The 15,798-nt window shown below is 43.4% G+C and overlaps 2 protein-coding genes across 11 annotated transcripts in view; both read left to right on the forward strand.

The window, feature by feature from the left end:
* Window positions 1-2,057: 2,057 nt before the first annotated feature.
* LOC106583706 (retinol dehydrogenase 7) lies at window positions 2,058-11,175 on the forward strand. 3 transcript variants are annotated; one of them, XM_014168222.2, is made up of 7 exons: window positions 2,058-2,221; window positions 7,801-7,879; window positions 8,111-8,146; window positions 8,345-8,667; window positions 9,031-9,289; window positions 9,576-9,739; window positions 10,544-11,175. In XM_014168222.2, the coding sequence occupies exons 2-7, from the start codon at window positions 7,848-7,850 to the stop codon at window positions 10,762-10,764; spliced, it is 1,035 nt and encodes a 344-aa protein (XP_014023697.1). In that variant the 5' UTR covers window positions 2,058-2,221; window positions 7,801-7,847; the 3' UTR covers window positions 10,765-11,175. The 3 variants fall into 3 exon arrangements, with proteins under 3 accessions (XP_014023697.1, XP_014023695.1, XP_014023699.1); XM_014168220.2 differs by having other exon boundaries at window positions 2,081-2,221; window positions 8,342-8,667; XM_014168224.2 differs by lacking the exon at window positions 8,111-8,146 and having other exon boundaries at window positions 2,081-2,221.
* Window positions 11,176-12,448: 1,273 nt separating this feature from the next.
* Window positions 12,449-15,798, forward strand: part of LOC106583705 (glutaminase liver isoform, mitochondrial) — a 31,905-nt gene continuing 28,555 nt past the window's right edge. The window contains exons 1-2 of one of the 8 annotated variants that reach the window (XR_001323592.2): window positions 12,449-14,504; window positions 14,742-14,838. Coding sequence is in view for 5 of the 8 variants with exons in the window: in XM_014168215.2 (XP_014023690.1) it covers window positions 14,287-14,504; window positions 14,742-14,838 (315 nt within the window). In the remaining 3 variants the exon portion in view is untranslated. Of the gene's footprint in view, window positions 14,505-14,741; window positions 14,843-15,798 lie in introns of all 8 variants that reach the window. The other 7 variants (XM_014168215.2, XM_014168209.2, XM_014168219.2 and 4 more) reach the window with 7 other exon arrangements.

A 15,798-nucleotide genomic window follows, 5' to 3' on the forward strand; every position in this document is an offset into this window, starting at 1 on the left:
ATGTTGGGTGGTGGAATCCAGTTAATCCAGCTACAGAACAAAGTAAATCAACGATGGAAGCGATACCAGTTAATCCAGCTACAGAACAGAGTAAAGCAACGATAGAAAGATACCAGTTAATCCAGCTACAGAACAGAGTAAAGCAACGATAGAAAGATACCAGTTAATCCAGCTACAGAACAGAGTAAAGCAACGATAGAAAGATACCAGTTAATCCAGCTACAGAACAAAGTAAACCAACGTAATGTTGCGTCACAAGGCATTGGAGCTCAATCACATTCTTGTTTGGTAATCATTCTCTTTCCTAAATTCTGACAACATGACGTTTGTGTTGTTGCAATGCAGAAATTAATCTAACATACAACAAGAATCTCAACCTTAGATGATGAGCCCAACCAACTTTTTCCAGAGTTTTGTCACACCACACAACGCCACAGATGTTTTGAGGGAACGTGCAATTGGCATGCTGACTGCAGGAATGTCCACCAGAGCTGTTGCCAGAGAATTGAATGTTCATTTCTAAACCATAAACCGCCTCAAACGTTGTTTTAGGGAATTTGGCAGTATGTTCAACCGGCCTCAACCGCAGACCACGTGTATGGCGTCGCATGTGCGAGCGGTTTGCTGATGTCAACGTTGTGAACAGAGTGGTGGGGTTATGGTATGGGCAGGCGTAAGCTACGGACAACGAACACAATTGCATTTTATCGATGGTAATTTGAATGCACAGATATACCGTAACGAGATCCTGAGGCCCATTGTCGTGCCATTCATCTGCCGCCATAACCTCGTGTTTCAGCATGATAATGTATGACCCTGTGTCGCGAGGATCTGTACAAAATTCCTGGAAGCTGAAAATGTCCCAGTTCTTTCATGGCCTGCATACTCACCAGACATTTCACCCATTGAGCATGTTTGGGATGCTCTGGATCGACGTGTACGACAGCGTGTTCTAGTTTCCGCCAATATCCAGAAACTTCGCACAGCCATTGAAGAGGAGTGGGACAACATTCCACAAGCCACAATCAACAGCCGAATGGTGGTCACACCAGATACTGACTAGTTTTCTGATCCACGCCCCTACTTTTTTTTAGAGGTATCTCAAGATGCATATCTGTATTCCTAGTCATGTGAAATCCATAGGTTAGGGCCTAATTTATTTATTTCAATTGAATGATTTCCTTGTATGAACTGTAAGTAAAATCTTTGACATTTCTGGATGTTGCATTTATATTTTTGTTCAGGATATATAATGCTGTGTAAAGACAGTATATGAATTAAAAAGGTATGTACAGCAGTAGTTATATAGGATGAGCCATGACTAGAATACAGTGAATGCATATGAAGTGGGTAAAACAGTATGTAAACATTATGAAAGTGACCAATGTTCAATGACTATGTACATATGGCAGCAGTCTGGTGCAGGGTAGAGTACCGGGTGGTAGCCGGCTAGAACAGTGACTAAGGCTAGTAGTGACTATTTAACAGTCTGATTGCCTGGAGATGGAAGCAGTCTCTCATTCACAGCCTTGATGCACCTGTTTTGTCTCCGCCTTCTAAATGTTAGCGGGGTGAACAGGCCGTGGCTCGGGTGGCTGAGGTCCTTGATGATCTTCTTGGCCTTCCTGTGACACCAGGTGTTGTAGATGTCCTGGAGGACAGGCAGTTGGGCTGACCACACCACCCTCTGGAGAGCAATGAGGTTGCGGACGGTTCTGTTGCCGTACCAGGCGGTGATACAGCCTGACCGGATGCTCTCAATTGTGCTATGGTACATACTGACAGCTACATAATGACAGTCTAGTGGTAGATATACATTTTCCATGGATTGGTCTTGACATCAACTGATCATTTTTTTTAAAAATGTTAAATCACATAAATGTATGTCAGAATTTACTGGTGCCTGAATGTATTGTAGTTACTGGGCTCTGAATGTATTGCAGTTACTGGGCCCATAATTCCTCCTCCCCACCTACCTTTATTCCCAACACACACACACACACACACACAGTCCATGTACACACACACACACACACACACACAGTCCATGTTTACACACAGTTTGCAGATTGTCTTATAGGATAAACTACAGGGATAAAGCCCTTTCTCTGCCAGTCACACACAGTGACAGAACACAGGCTCCAGGGACCAAACTGTTACTGTCAGAGAGGGAGAGAGAAGAGGAGGTAGACCTGAGCCTACAGTAAACCACTGATAACAGGTAGGTTGGCATTTTCATTTCAAGGAAAAGGTAAATTGGCAGTTTATTTCTAAGATAATCATCAGATAATTAAAACTGAATACATTGAATGCATTTTTGAAGTGATTCATGTAAAGTGCTAACCAATCCTTCAAACTTTAAAGTATTGTTAGATATGTACAGGGCGGCATAGCTGGTTCTGGTGCATGACATGTAGTCCATTGTAATATATTATTATTGAATTATTTACATAAATGTTAAGTTCTAAATGGACCGGGCTTACTAAGCCTTTGCACTGATTTGCAAATGTTATTATCCAAAGGGGAAAGGACCATGAAGGACCAGAGTAAATAAGGACAGTTTCATATGCTCAGCTTTGTCATGTGGCTCGGCGATATGGCCTAAAAGTTCTTATCATCATTTTTTGTTGTTATGCTTTCTCTAAATAAGCTTTGTTGAACAATTAAAGGTCAAATACACTGCTTTTCAAACAGCAATAATCTAATGAATTCAGGGTTTGTCAAATTTATACATAGGCTAAATATAAGCCTTCCACAACCATAAGACCTACTAATAATTACAAATAGTTTTAAACCTTTTTTTGTTGTTGCAATAATCACAGATCTGACTTTCAAGACAGTTTATCAAAATAACCTTTTTCTTACAAATACAACCAGAACCATGCATAATGCACATACGCTAATAATGACTAACTTCTTAAAGCAGGCGTTATATAGAAAAGGTCTCCTAAACAATCATCTCAAGCACAAGCCCACGTGCTAGTGAGTAGCCAGCTAATCTTTATTATCCGACCTGGATCTATCTGCTAGCTAACAAGGTAGAACAGTTGAATTGTTATGAACACACCCTTCTGTCTGTCTCCAACTGTTTGAACTGCATGGTAGCCTGTCCACTTTGTCAATTGTTGAAATCAAGTGGCCTACCTTTATTCTCAGAATGAGAACAAGTCAATTCCTTGTATAATTTTATAACTTCTCTATTACAGTACAATAATGTCTCAATGTGTCTTGTTGTCCATATGACCGATTCTGTTGGACCAAACCTCAAATGTAAATAGCGAGTTGAAACCATTTGTCAGAGAGGAAAATGTGATCTCTCATCGTTGTTGTGAGTGGCAGCGGGAGGGGCTTGGTGTAAGTAGAAGGGGGAGGGGCTTGGTGTGAGTGACAGGGGGAGGGGCTTGGTGTGAGTGGCAGGGGCTTGGTGTGAGTGGTAGGGGGAGGGGTTGGTGTGTGTGTAAATGGGAGGGGCTTGGTGTGTGTAAATGGGAGGGGCTTGGGTGTGTGTGTGTAAATGGGAGGGGCTTGGTGTGTGTGTGTAAATGGGAGGGGCTTGGTGTGTGTGTAAATGGGAGGGGCTTGGTGTGTGTGTAAATGGGAGGGGCTTGGTGTGTGTGTAAATGGGAGGGGCTTGGTGTGTGTGTAAATGGGAGGGGCTTGGGTGTGTGTGTGTGTGTAAATGGGAGGGGCTTGGTGTGTGTGTAAATGGGAGGGGCTTGGTGTGTGTGTGTGTAAATGGGAGGGGCTTGGTGTGTGTGTGTGTAAATGGGAGGGGCTTGGTGTGTGTGTGTGTGTGTAAATGGGAGGGGCTTGGTGTGTGTGTGTGTAAATGGGAGGGGCTTGGTGTGTGTGTGTGTAAATGGGAGGGGCTTGGTGTGTGTGTGTGTAAATGGGAGGGGCTTGGTGTGTGTGTGTGTAAATGGGAGGGGCTTGGTGTGTGTGTGTGTAAATGGGAAGGTGCTTGGTGTAAATGGGAAGGTGCTTGGTGTAAATGGGAAGGTGCTTGGTGTAAATGGGAAGGTGCTTGGTGTAAATGGGAAGGTGCTTGGTGTAAATGGGAAGGTGCTTGGTGTAAATGGGAAGGGGCTTGGGTGTAAATGGGAAGGTGCTTGGTGTAAATGGGAAGGTGCTTGGTGTAAATGGGAGGTGCTTGGTGTAAATGGGAAGGTGCTTGGTGTGGTGCTTGGTGTAAATGGGAAGGTGCTTGGTGTAAATGGGAAGGTGCTTGGTGTAAATGGGAAGGGGCTTGGTGTAAATGGGAAGGTGCTTGGTGTAAATGGGAAGGTGCTTGGTGTAAATGGGAAGGTGCTTGGTGTAAATGGGAAGGTGCTTGGTGTAAATGGGAAGGTGCTCACAGCACAGGAGATGAGACCAAAAAGACCATGCAATTACATTGCTGATAAATACTTTGAGGGAAGAAATGTACTTGCTACGATTGTGATATGTTGTCTCACCTATGTTACGATTAATTCACTAATTGTAAGTCGCTCTGGATAAGAATGTCTGCTAAATTACTAAAATGTAGAATTTTAAGTCCTTTATTCCCCCCCCCTTAAAACAAAGAGGTGCAAACTAGTTACTGTCCCCTCGCCATCACACTAGTTACTGTCCCCTCGCCATCACACTAGTTACTGTCCCCTCGCCATCACACTAGTTACTGTCCCCTCGCCATCACACTAGTTACTGTCCCCTCGCCATCACACTAGTTACTGTCCCCTCGCCATCACACTAGTTACTGTCCCCTCGCCATCACACTAGTTACTGTCCCCTCGCCATCACACTAGTTACAGTCCCCTCGCCATCACACTAGTTACTGTCCCCTCGCCATCACACTAGATACTGTCCCCTCGCCATCACACTAGATACTGTCCCCTCGCCATCACACTAGTTACTGTCCCCTCGCCATCACACTAGTTACTGTCCCCTCGCCATCACACTAGTTACTGTCCCCTCGCCATCACACTAGTTACTGTCCCCTCGCCATCACACTAGTTACTGTCCCTCGCCATCACACTAGTTACTGTCCCCTCGCCATCACACTAGTTACTGTCCCCTCGCCATCACACTAGTTACTGTCCCTCGCCATCACACTAGTTACTGTCCCCTCGCCATCACACTAGTTACTGTCCCCTCGCCATCACACTAGATACTGTCCCCTCGCCATCACACTAGTTACTGTCCCCTCGCCATCACACTAGTTACTGTCCCCTCGCCATCACACTAGATACTGTCCCCTCGCCATCACACTAGATACTGTCCCCTCGCCATCACACTAGTTACTGTCCCCTCGCCATCACACTAGTTACTGTCACCTCGCCATCACACTAGATACTGTCCCCTCGCCATCACACTAGTTACTGTCCCCTCGCCATCACACTAGTTACTGTCCCCTCGCCATCACACTAGTTACTGTCCCTCGCCATCACACTAGTTACTGTCCCCTCGCCATCACACTAGATACTGTCCCCTCGCCATCACACTAGATACTGTCCCCTCGCCATCACACTAGTTACTGTCCCCTCGCCATCACACTAGATACTGTCCCCTCGCCATCACACTAGATACTGTCCCCTCGCCATCACACTAGTTACTGTCCCCTCGCCATCACACTAGTTACTGTCCCCTCGCCATCACACTAGTTACTGTCCCCTCGCCATCACACTAGTTACTGTCCCCTCGCCATCACACTAGATACTGTCCCCTCGCCATCACACTAGATACTGTCCCCTCGCCATCACACTAGTTACTGTCCCCTCGCCATCACACTAGTTACTGTCCCCTCGCCATCACACTAGTTACTGTCCCCTCGCCATCACACTAGTTACTGTCCCCTCGCCATCACACTAGTTACTGTCCCCTCGCCATCACACTAGTTACTGTCCCCTCGCCATCACACTAGTTACTGTCCCCTCGCCATCACACTAGTTACTGTCCCCTCGCCATCACACTAGTTACTGTCCCCTCGCCATCACACTAGATACTGTCCCCTCGCCATCACACTAGTTACTGTCCCCTCGCCATCACACTAGTTACTGTCCCCTCGCCATCACACTAGTTACTGTCCCCTCGCCATCACACTAGTTACTGTCCCTCGCCATCACACTAGTTACTGTCCCCTCGCCATCACACTAGTTACTGTCCCCTCGCCATCACACTAGATACTGTCCCCTCGCCATCACACTAGATACTGTCCCCTCGCCATCACACTAGATACTGTCCCCTCGCCATCACACTAGTTACTGTCCCCTCGCCATCACACTAGTTACTGTCCCCTCGCCATCACACTAGTTACTGTCCCCTCGCCATCACACTAGATACTGTCCCCTCGCCATCACACTAGATACTGTCCCCTCGCCATCACACTAGTTACTGTCCCCTCGCCATCACACTAGTTACTGTCCCCTCGCCATCACACTAGATACTGTCCCCTCGCCATCACACTAGTTACTGTCCCCTCGCCATCACACTAGTTACTGTCCCCTCGCCATCACACTAGTTACTGTCCCCTCGCCATCACACTAGTTACTGTCCCCTCGCCATCACACTAGATACTGTCCCCTCGCCATCACACTAGTTACTGTCCCCTCGCCATCACACTAGTTACTGTCCCCTCGCCATCACACTAGTTACTGTCCCCTCGCCATCACACTAGATACTGTCCCCTCGCCATCACACTAGTTACTGTCCCCTCGCCATCACATATCAGAGATGTGGTAATTGAAATCGGTCGGCCTATGTGATGTACATTTAATGAGTGATTTTATGGCTAACATACTGTAGTTACAGGTGTACCAGGCAATATCCCTTCCTACAGGTGTTCTTATTGGTGTGTTTGTGTGACTGTACCTCCTTGGTCCGCCGTGCACCTTGCTTACATACAGTATGTCCCTTCCTTCCGTGTGATCCCAGGATGTCCCAATCTATTCCACCCAAGGCTTAATAAGTCTGCTGGGAGGCTAATAGGTTTTGAGAGGCTTAAATAGCTTGAAGAGAGGCAATGGGTTTTTGCTACAAAACAATCAAAGCCCTGCCTTAAACCCCTATCCTCGTTCCAGTGCCTCTTTGTTTCATAAGATCTATAAGAGCCTTATCCCAAGACTTCTCATGTGCTCTGAAGAAAACAACTCCCCATATTATGCATATCGTTCTTAAAATACCTCACTGGAAAGCCCAAAAACACGTGTTTTAAGATGTCAGATTCAACTGATCCTTGTCAAAATAGGCCATCCGGTAAAGTGTATTCCAGATTCCACTGAATTACTATTTTGGGCGGTTTCACTGGATGTTTGGGTTTTAGTCCATTTTCTTTGAAGGATATAATGATACAAATGTACCCCTTTTTCATCAGAAAGAATTTATGATGATTTGTAAAGTTTTCTGCTGTCATTATGAAAAATAAAACTTTAGCCAAGTGTCAGTTCACTAATAATATTTGAGATAATGTCAGTGTTCGACAGGTTTGTTTGCCTTTTTTGGATTCTCCATGATGTTGAGGCACCCCACCCCCGACCTCGTTCGTGTCCCAAATTGCACCCAAATTGACTAGAGTCATATGGGCCCTGGTCAACAGTAGTGCACTGTATAGGGTGCCATTTGGGACACAACAAGGGCGCCGCAACGTCATGGAGAATCCAAAACAGGCAAACAAACCTGTTTGTAAGCATAGAGATATAGGAGCTGATCAGCATACATTGTTACAGGAGGACGTGTAGACTACAGTGACAGGTTTGACTGAACGACTTGCTCAGGTAGCGTTGACAACATTTTGTAATGTGTGTTATTTCCTAACACTTCCTGCAGGGATTAATTTTTCTACACCTCCATAAAATCCTCTCCCAGACCTCATCATGGATATTGATTCTGTGTACCAGTATTTAGGGTAAGATTTATTCATTCCATTTAACTCCTAGGATGTTCTTTTGGAAATAAGCCTATGTAAACCCGCATGAAAACACCCACTCACTTTTCAATCAATGTCATAAGAATGTCAAAATATTTCCATGAAATTCTATCAATGTCATATTTCAACATAACTGATGTTGAACATCCATTTTTTGCATTTGCAAAAAAAAGCCATCAACATACAGTTTTCTGTCTCATTTCAACCTAGATTTCAAGCACAAACCAACGATTCAGGGACTTCAAGGTTTGGTTGGCTTCAAGTGGATTTCATGTTTGTTGACAACCCAATCAAATACCAACCAAACGTAGATGTTGATTTGATGTTAACGTAAGGTCTTTGCCTGGTGTGATGCTAAAGAAAAACATGACATCGGGCAAAATGTTTTATCAACATCATATTTCACCCTACAACCTCTCACTGTGCTCTCCTCTTCCCCAGCAGGGATAATCTATGGCTGTACGGCGTGGGTACATTCGTGGTTCTGTGGACGCTAGGCTGGCTGTACAGAGACAGTCTGGAAGTAGAGAACATCAAGGAGAAGTATGTGTTTGTGACGGGGTGTGACTCTGGCTTTGGGAACTTGCTCTGTAAGAGGCTGGACCGGCGGGGGTTCAGGGTGATAGCTGGGTGTCTGACAGAGAAAGGGGCTGATGATCTGAAGAGGGCGACTGGGCCGTACCTGAAGACGGTTCTCCTAGACGTGACGAGCACCGCCAGTATACAGAAAGCTATGGAGTACACCAAGCAGGAGGTTGGAGATAACGGTGAGAAACCATTTGGAGTGGGGTTTGTGTTACCTATATTCCTGACTAGTAAAACTCAGTTTCCTAGCTGTAACTTATCCTGGTCTGGTCAGAGGGGCCCTAGCTGTAACCTATCCTGGTCTGGTCAGAGGGGCCCTAGCTGTAACCTATCCTGGTCTGGTCAGAGGGGCCCTAGCTGTAACCTATCCTGGTCTGGTCAGAGGGGCCCTAGATGTAACCATGACTCAAACAGCAGTTGTGTCAAATAAAACAGATGCATTTGACTTGAAATACACAGTGAATCCAAATCTGAAAACATTTCTGACTAAATAATATCTTAATAATTCTCTCTCTCCTCCTCCCCCTCTCCTCCCCCTCTCCCAGGACTGTGGGGTATCGTGAACAACGCGGGACGCTCCCTGCCCATGGGTCCCTCAGAGTGGATGAGGTTGGAGGACTATACCAGTACTCTGAAGGTCAACATGATGGGGGTGATAGAGATGACCCTCACCTTCCTGCCCCTCATCAAACAGGCCCAGGGGAGGATTGTCAACGTGGCCTCGGTGCTGGGTAGGGTGGCGGCTAACGGTGGGGGATACTGCATCTCCAAGTTCGCTGTGGAGTCCTTCTCAGACTGCCTCAGGTAGGCTACTATAGTTTGTTTGGATCTTTGTAAGCCCACAATGCGGGCTAATCTTCCAGGTACTCTTCCAGGTACTATCACAACAACATATCTAGTCGTCACGAAGCTCAATTCAACCAAACCAAACCCGTATTTACCTTTCTTAGACTCTAATAGTCCGCTTTAATCTACTGTATTTCACTGAGCTACAATATTCAATAATACATTATTATACAATGTTAAAGAGCAACATAGTGTTTTTAGAGAATGTATGCCAACCTAGCTTTGATGTCTACCTTTTCCAAAGGAGGGATATCCACTACTTTGGGATCAAGGTGTGCATCATTGAACCAGGTTTCTTTAAGACAGCGGTTACCAGTCTGGATCCCATTGAGAGAGAGCTGCATCGCCTGTGGAACCAGCTCACACCTGAAGTAAAGGCCAGCTATGGAGACAAGTACCTGGATAAGTGTAAGTAGCAGTAGCAGTGGTTAGTGGTGGTAGTAGTAGTAGTAGCAGCAGCAGTAGTAGTAGTAGCAGCAGCAGAAGGTCATCTGCCGGATGAGACGTTGGAATAAACCACGGTCCTGTCCTTCACACACAGGGTTAAAACCAGGGGTTGGAACCGGCTCAGGTAACAGTACCCCATTTTTGGGGGAAGAACAAAATCAGAACTGGGGACGAAAGTTATATACTGTTATGGAACAGAACAATTATTTAAAAGTGTGGGAACCAGTTAATGTTCTTTGATAATAATAATTTGTGGGGTGGTTATATTTGAATGTAATGTCAAGCTAAATATTAAAAAAACTTTTAACGATTTCAGAAGGTTTTTAAAAGGAACAGAAAATAACAATATAAACTAACTTTTTGGGGGTTTGGACTGGTTCAGAACTTTATTTTGCTGGTCGGAACAGTGGAATGGCATGAAAAAAATGATAGTTCTGTTCAGAACGAAACGATTGGAAAATAATTAGTTCCAATCCCTGGTTAAAACCTCTAATCTTGTTTAAGTGTCAATGGAATTTTCTGCTAAATCTCATTAGTATAAAATCCCATTGACATTTGTCTCAAGACTATACGTAGTATGACCATCCTGGCTATCATGCTACAGCCAGCTTAACATCCAATTGGTTTCTGGCTTCAACCCCTCTCCTCTTCCCCGTTCCTTTCTCCTCTGCTCTTCTCGCTTCTCTCTCCTCTGTAGTCCTCCCATTGGCTGTACAAATTCTTAACAGTTTTAACAATATCCTCTTTTTCCCCCAACTGATCCAGACATCCAGATCCAACGGTTGATCATGAATGCATCTTGTGACTCTGACCTGAGTAAAGTGACTAACTGCATGGAACATGCCTTGGTGTCTTCCTACCCCCGTACCCGCTACAGTGCCGGCTGGGACGCCAAGTTTGGATGGATCCCCCTCTCTTACATGCCATCCTGTGTCATCGATATTGGGCTGAAACTGGTGATGCCACGTCCTGCTAAGAGTGTGTAGAGTTGCATTTAAAATAGTTAATTTTATACAATGTAGTACAATACATAATGCAATACAATAAAAAACAGTATATTGTTTTGAGTTTAAACAGAATGTAGAGTAGCATTTCAGTGCATTTCTTTACAAGCCTACTGTCAGTGTTTTGAAGCTAGATTATATCCTAGAGTTATGAAAGAAAACAACATGGAATATTTTAATAGTTATGTTTGGGAACCTACTGTGCCTTTTTGTCACCATTATTTATGTTGCTTAATTTCAAGCAATATTTTTAACTTTACAGGCAAAAGCTTTATTACCTACAACAAGCAGTTTGAACATAGTCATCGTTCAATAAGGCTGTTATTATTGAACGAACTGATGTCCATTATATGAACACAAATAATAAAATGAGACCAATTCATGATTTTCAAAGCTCATTGTCTACTTGTCAGACTGTTAGGATTTCTCCCTACTGTGAGTTGGTCAAAGTATTTCAAAACATTACCTATAGGAACCATATTGGTCTGTTGATTTAACCAAACAGTTCATCATACAGCTCTGCTCTGTAGCCTCTGCCTAAAACGGTCCGTTATAAACAAAGTGACATTTATGTTGGTTAATGGTTACATGATGCAGATACTTGAGTATTTGAATATATTTTATATTTGGCATCAAACCTTGTTTGTCATCTGCTAGAATATGCCATGTCTTCAAGCTTGATTGTACAGTACTTTCCCATTGGTCACTGTGCTGACTGAACTGGAGTGTGTACCTCGTTCATCTTCCAATCACCCACATGGAATAGTATGTCCTACAAACCAATTAGTAGATGGGAGAGGCAGGACTTGCAGCTCATCAAGCATCTAAAATAGAACTAAAGTTTATTGATATACTTACAAGATACACATCTCTCCGCCCTAACAATGGGAGTCGTTGTCCACAAAGTGTCATGGCGGGCTGTCTCGCTGCCGCCTATCCTTTCTTTGGATTGGCGCATACATCTCATTATTGTAATCCATTTTTGAATATTCGATGAGGGTTGGTGACGACAACCGCCTGTCTTCAATGGCGAGAGAAGTTGTCCTACTTATATAAGTAAACTTGTAACGACTTATGCATTACGAAACTTCTACAGACCTGCTGTTTTCAACTCTCTAGAGACAGCAGGAGCGGTAGAGATACTCTGAATGATCGGCTATGAAAAGCCAACTGACATTTACTCCTGAGGTGCTGACCTGTTGCACGCTCTACACCCACTGTGATTATTATTATTTGACCCTGCTGGTCATTTTTGAACATTTGAACATCTTGGCCATGTTCTGTTATAACCTCCACCCGGCACAGCCAGAAGAGGACTGGCCACCCCTCATAGCCTGGTTCCTCTCTAGGTTTCTTCCTAGGTTTTGGCCTTTCTAGGGGGTTTTTCCTAGCCACTGTGCTTCTACACCTGCATTGCTTGCTGTTTGGGGTTTTAGGCTGGGTTTCTGTACAGCACTTTGAGATATCAGCTGATGTAAGAAGGGCTATATAAATACATTTGATTTGATATTGGCTTAAATATACCTCAAGTACCAAATATGTTTTTTTTGAATGACCAAATGTGACACTCATTGACCTCCAAAGAAAAAGTCCTCGCTTAGTGGGCGAAACGACGGGAAACCGCCACCTGCCGGAGAAGGACATATTTTCCGCTGAGTTGGGCCTCTCTCTTCCTCAGTGATGGAACAAGTTCTACTTTAGCGGCTGTCAATACGGACGACGTATTGTCCGTCTTGCGAGCAGTTTGGATGAAATGACTGAATAACATGTACGTGTAAATTAGTAATGGGAAGTAAGGCTCTTTTTATTAACTCAGATCTTTTCGACTCGTTCAAATAAAAAGAACGAATCTTCTGACTGACTCATTTCGTTCATTTGAGTCAGTAATGTCAAAAGAATGCAGAGACTATATGTTTTTGGTTCTACAAAGCTGTGTCCATAACTTATTATTGTACCATGCGATCAATTACCAGTTGTAAACATGTATTTGTCTTCTCTATGATATTATTGCTGTCTGCATTGGAACTTGATCTATTGTACAGTTGTTGGTCCGGAGCAAGTCAGGAGCCATGAGCCAGAGAGTGTATTATAATCCTGCTGTAGTCACTGCGGTCAGCAGGTCCAACGAACGACAAACTGAACGAGTCACTCGGACAAAAAATGATTCATGACTCTCGATTCAGTAAAAGGAATCGTTAAAAAAACAACAAACAGCACATAACTAGCGTACATTTGTCTGCAACGCGGTTTGGTGAAAAGGTGCAGAGCGTTGGATTTGCCTGCTCGGGGGAAAAGGGACTCGCTGCTCCACTAAAACCAATGGCAACTGCGTGCCGCTTTCAAGGGATTGTTAAATACATGTTAACTATTTGTTTTGTAGTAATATCACCTCTTTAAGAGCGTAGTCAGAACTACAAATGTCTTCAGTATTCCATGCAAAGCAAATAACACATTTAGCTCTTATCAGTTACATGATCAGCATTTGCCGATGTTACAGTTAGCTGATAATGTGTTTACTAGCTAGCGGTAGAAACTAGTCGGCTAAACAGTGACAAGTCGACCTAATGTACTGATTTAAACAATCAACCTAGACCTGCCTAGCGAAGTCACCTAACATTTCACCCTTTTCAACATTGATTTTAGTAGCATTTAAGAATTGCTGCAGACATACATGATAGGCTACATTGACTGATGGACCGCGTCTAATTTAGTTAGTTTAATAGTTAGTCTAATTTAATTTAGTTAGCTAGCTAATAACAGATCACGTCAATATGGCTAGTTAACAAGCTAACTTTCAGGCTATAAACTAGATGGCTATATCCAGATATTGTTTGATTTGCTTTCCATATACTGTAGTGGTGATGACAGTAGTCTGACTGACAACTTCACCAGGAGGACTACTCTTTCTGAAAGCCTAAATCTGATGAAGCGAGATGAATTACACATATTGTTTGCTTAGCGTTACATGCCAAATGGAAAAGTTGAAGTTTATGGATCATGAAAACCATGCAGTTATTTGCTGTATAACTCAGATGATAGAGCTAAATGTGGAATAATAATCGGAAATATCTAGTGCTATGTTCTTCAAGGTGATATTATTAAAACCCAAATAGTTATAAACATTTATTTAACAATCCTTTGAAAAGCGCACTGTAGTTGTCAATGGTTTTAGCGCAGCTGGGGGGTTTCCTTGCTCCCCAGCAGCCAAGTTGAACGCTCTGCACCGGTATTGTAACGTCATGTTGATAATGACCTGGCTATATATACACTGCGACGTCATCGGCGGGGTTTTCTGCTTGTGCTCTCATGACAAGTTTCCAACGTGAAAACGAGTCGGTTGACCAAAACTGACTTATCAGACTAAGGGTAAAATAGTGGAGAAAGTAACGGAAATACTATCAGACTAAGGGTAAATAGTGGAGAAAGTAACGGAAATAACGAAAAGGTATCCGAAGGCAGTTATTTTCCTTGAATGCTTTTATTTTTGTAAAGTTAGTGTTAACCATGCACTGTTTGAAAATATTACGGGTGACCAACGCAGCAGCTGTTGAAACCTTGAAAGACACGACTAAAATAGTTTTCAAAAAGGTTTGTTATAACGGTTTATTACCGTGTTGTCGTCGTAATGTTAAAATTCAACCGGCACAATATTTCAACACAAGCTCAACAGATCAGCACCGCAGCACCACAACCTCAGACATGGACCACGTGCTTTCCAAACTGTGAGTGTGTTTTTATTGGTCCAGTTCAGACAGTTCATTTGTGTTATAAATTGATTGGCAGATATTAATTTACTGCGTGCGTGACTCACATATAGGCCTATGTTATTGTATATCCAAAGCAATGCTTGTCTCCATTCTCCTCAATCATCCATTACTCTATATAAATAGCCAATTAAGTTGTGTATGTCTGTGTTGTTTAAAGCTGACAATTTCCCTCTTCACTGTGTGTATATGTAGGAGCAGTGGGAAGGGTCTCTTCTCAGAGGTAGAAGATATCCTCTTCTACACCATCACAGAGGGTCAGAAACAAGTCCCCGTCTCACACTTTATCTCTGTGAGTAAGTACACACATCAGTAAACCTATACAGGAAAGAAGAGTATGTTGTAAATTAAATAGGTTACTCTGTCACACAACCCTCTTTGACAACAAACTCTCTCTCCATGTAGACATACAGCCACAAACACAAAAGCACATTCTTGCTCTCTCGCTCCCTCTGTCTTGCTCCCCCCCCCCACACACACACACACACACACAAAAACACTGAAGAACAGACATTTATTTGCAAATAAAGATACAAAATCTGTCATGAGATGATCTATGAGACTTTATGTAATTCTGCTCTCACTCAAACTTCGTCTTTCCACCATTTGAGCTATACTTACTCCAGGTATGCTGAGTGCAAGGGTTATTGGAGACTTGGGGCCACCAAACTGCCACTGTGGCAATACCAACTTTCTTTACTTTGAGGAAGTAGGGTAATTATGTGCTAGAGAGGAAGTAGGGTCATTATGAGGAATGGAGGAAGTAGGGTAAATAGGAGGAAGGGAGGAAGTAGGGTAAATAGGAGGAAGGGAGGAAGTAGGGTAATTAGGAGGAATATAGTAATGAGCTAGAGAGGAAGTCAGGTAATTATGAGGAATATGGTAATTATGAGGAGGTAGGGTAATTATGAGGAATATGGTAATTATGAACAAGGGAAGATGTGCAACAAGTGAGGCGTACATCGAGTACATCTCTTGTGCAAGCTGACATGGTGTTCATTGCAAATTGAATTGCAGTGTTTGACATAGACAGTGCAACTATCAGGAGAAAAATAATATTCTGCATAGCATACTTTCCCAATATAGGTGTCAACACAGGCCAATGTACTGTAGTCCCTATAGTAGGTTATAGATATATCCATATAGGTTAAATCAATAAATAACAACAATTGAGTGAATCGACTCTTGAAACAATAAGGTGTATCATGGAACATGGCCATTTCATTATGTTATTTGAATGAAATAGTGTCCA

This window comes from Salmo salar, chromosome ssa22, assembly GCF_905237065.1.
Source record: "Salmo salar chromosome ssa22, Ssal_v3.1, whole genome shotgun sequence".
Lineage (NCBI taxonomy): Eukaryota > Metazoa > Chordata > Actinopteri > Salmoniformes > Salmonidae > Salmo > Salmo salar.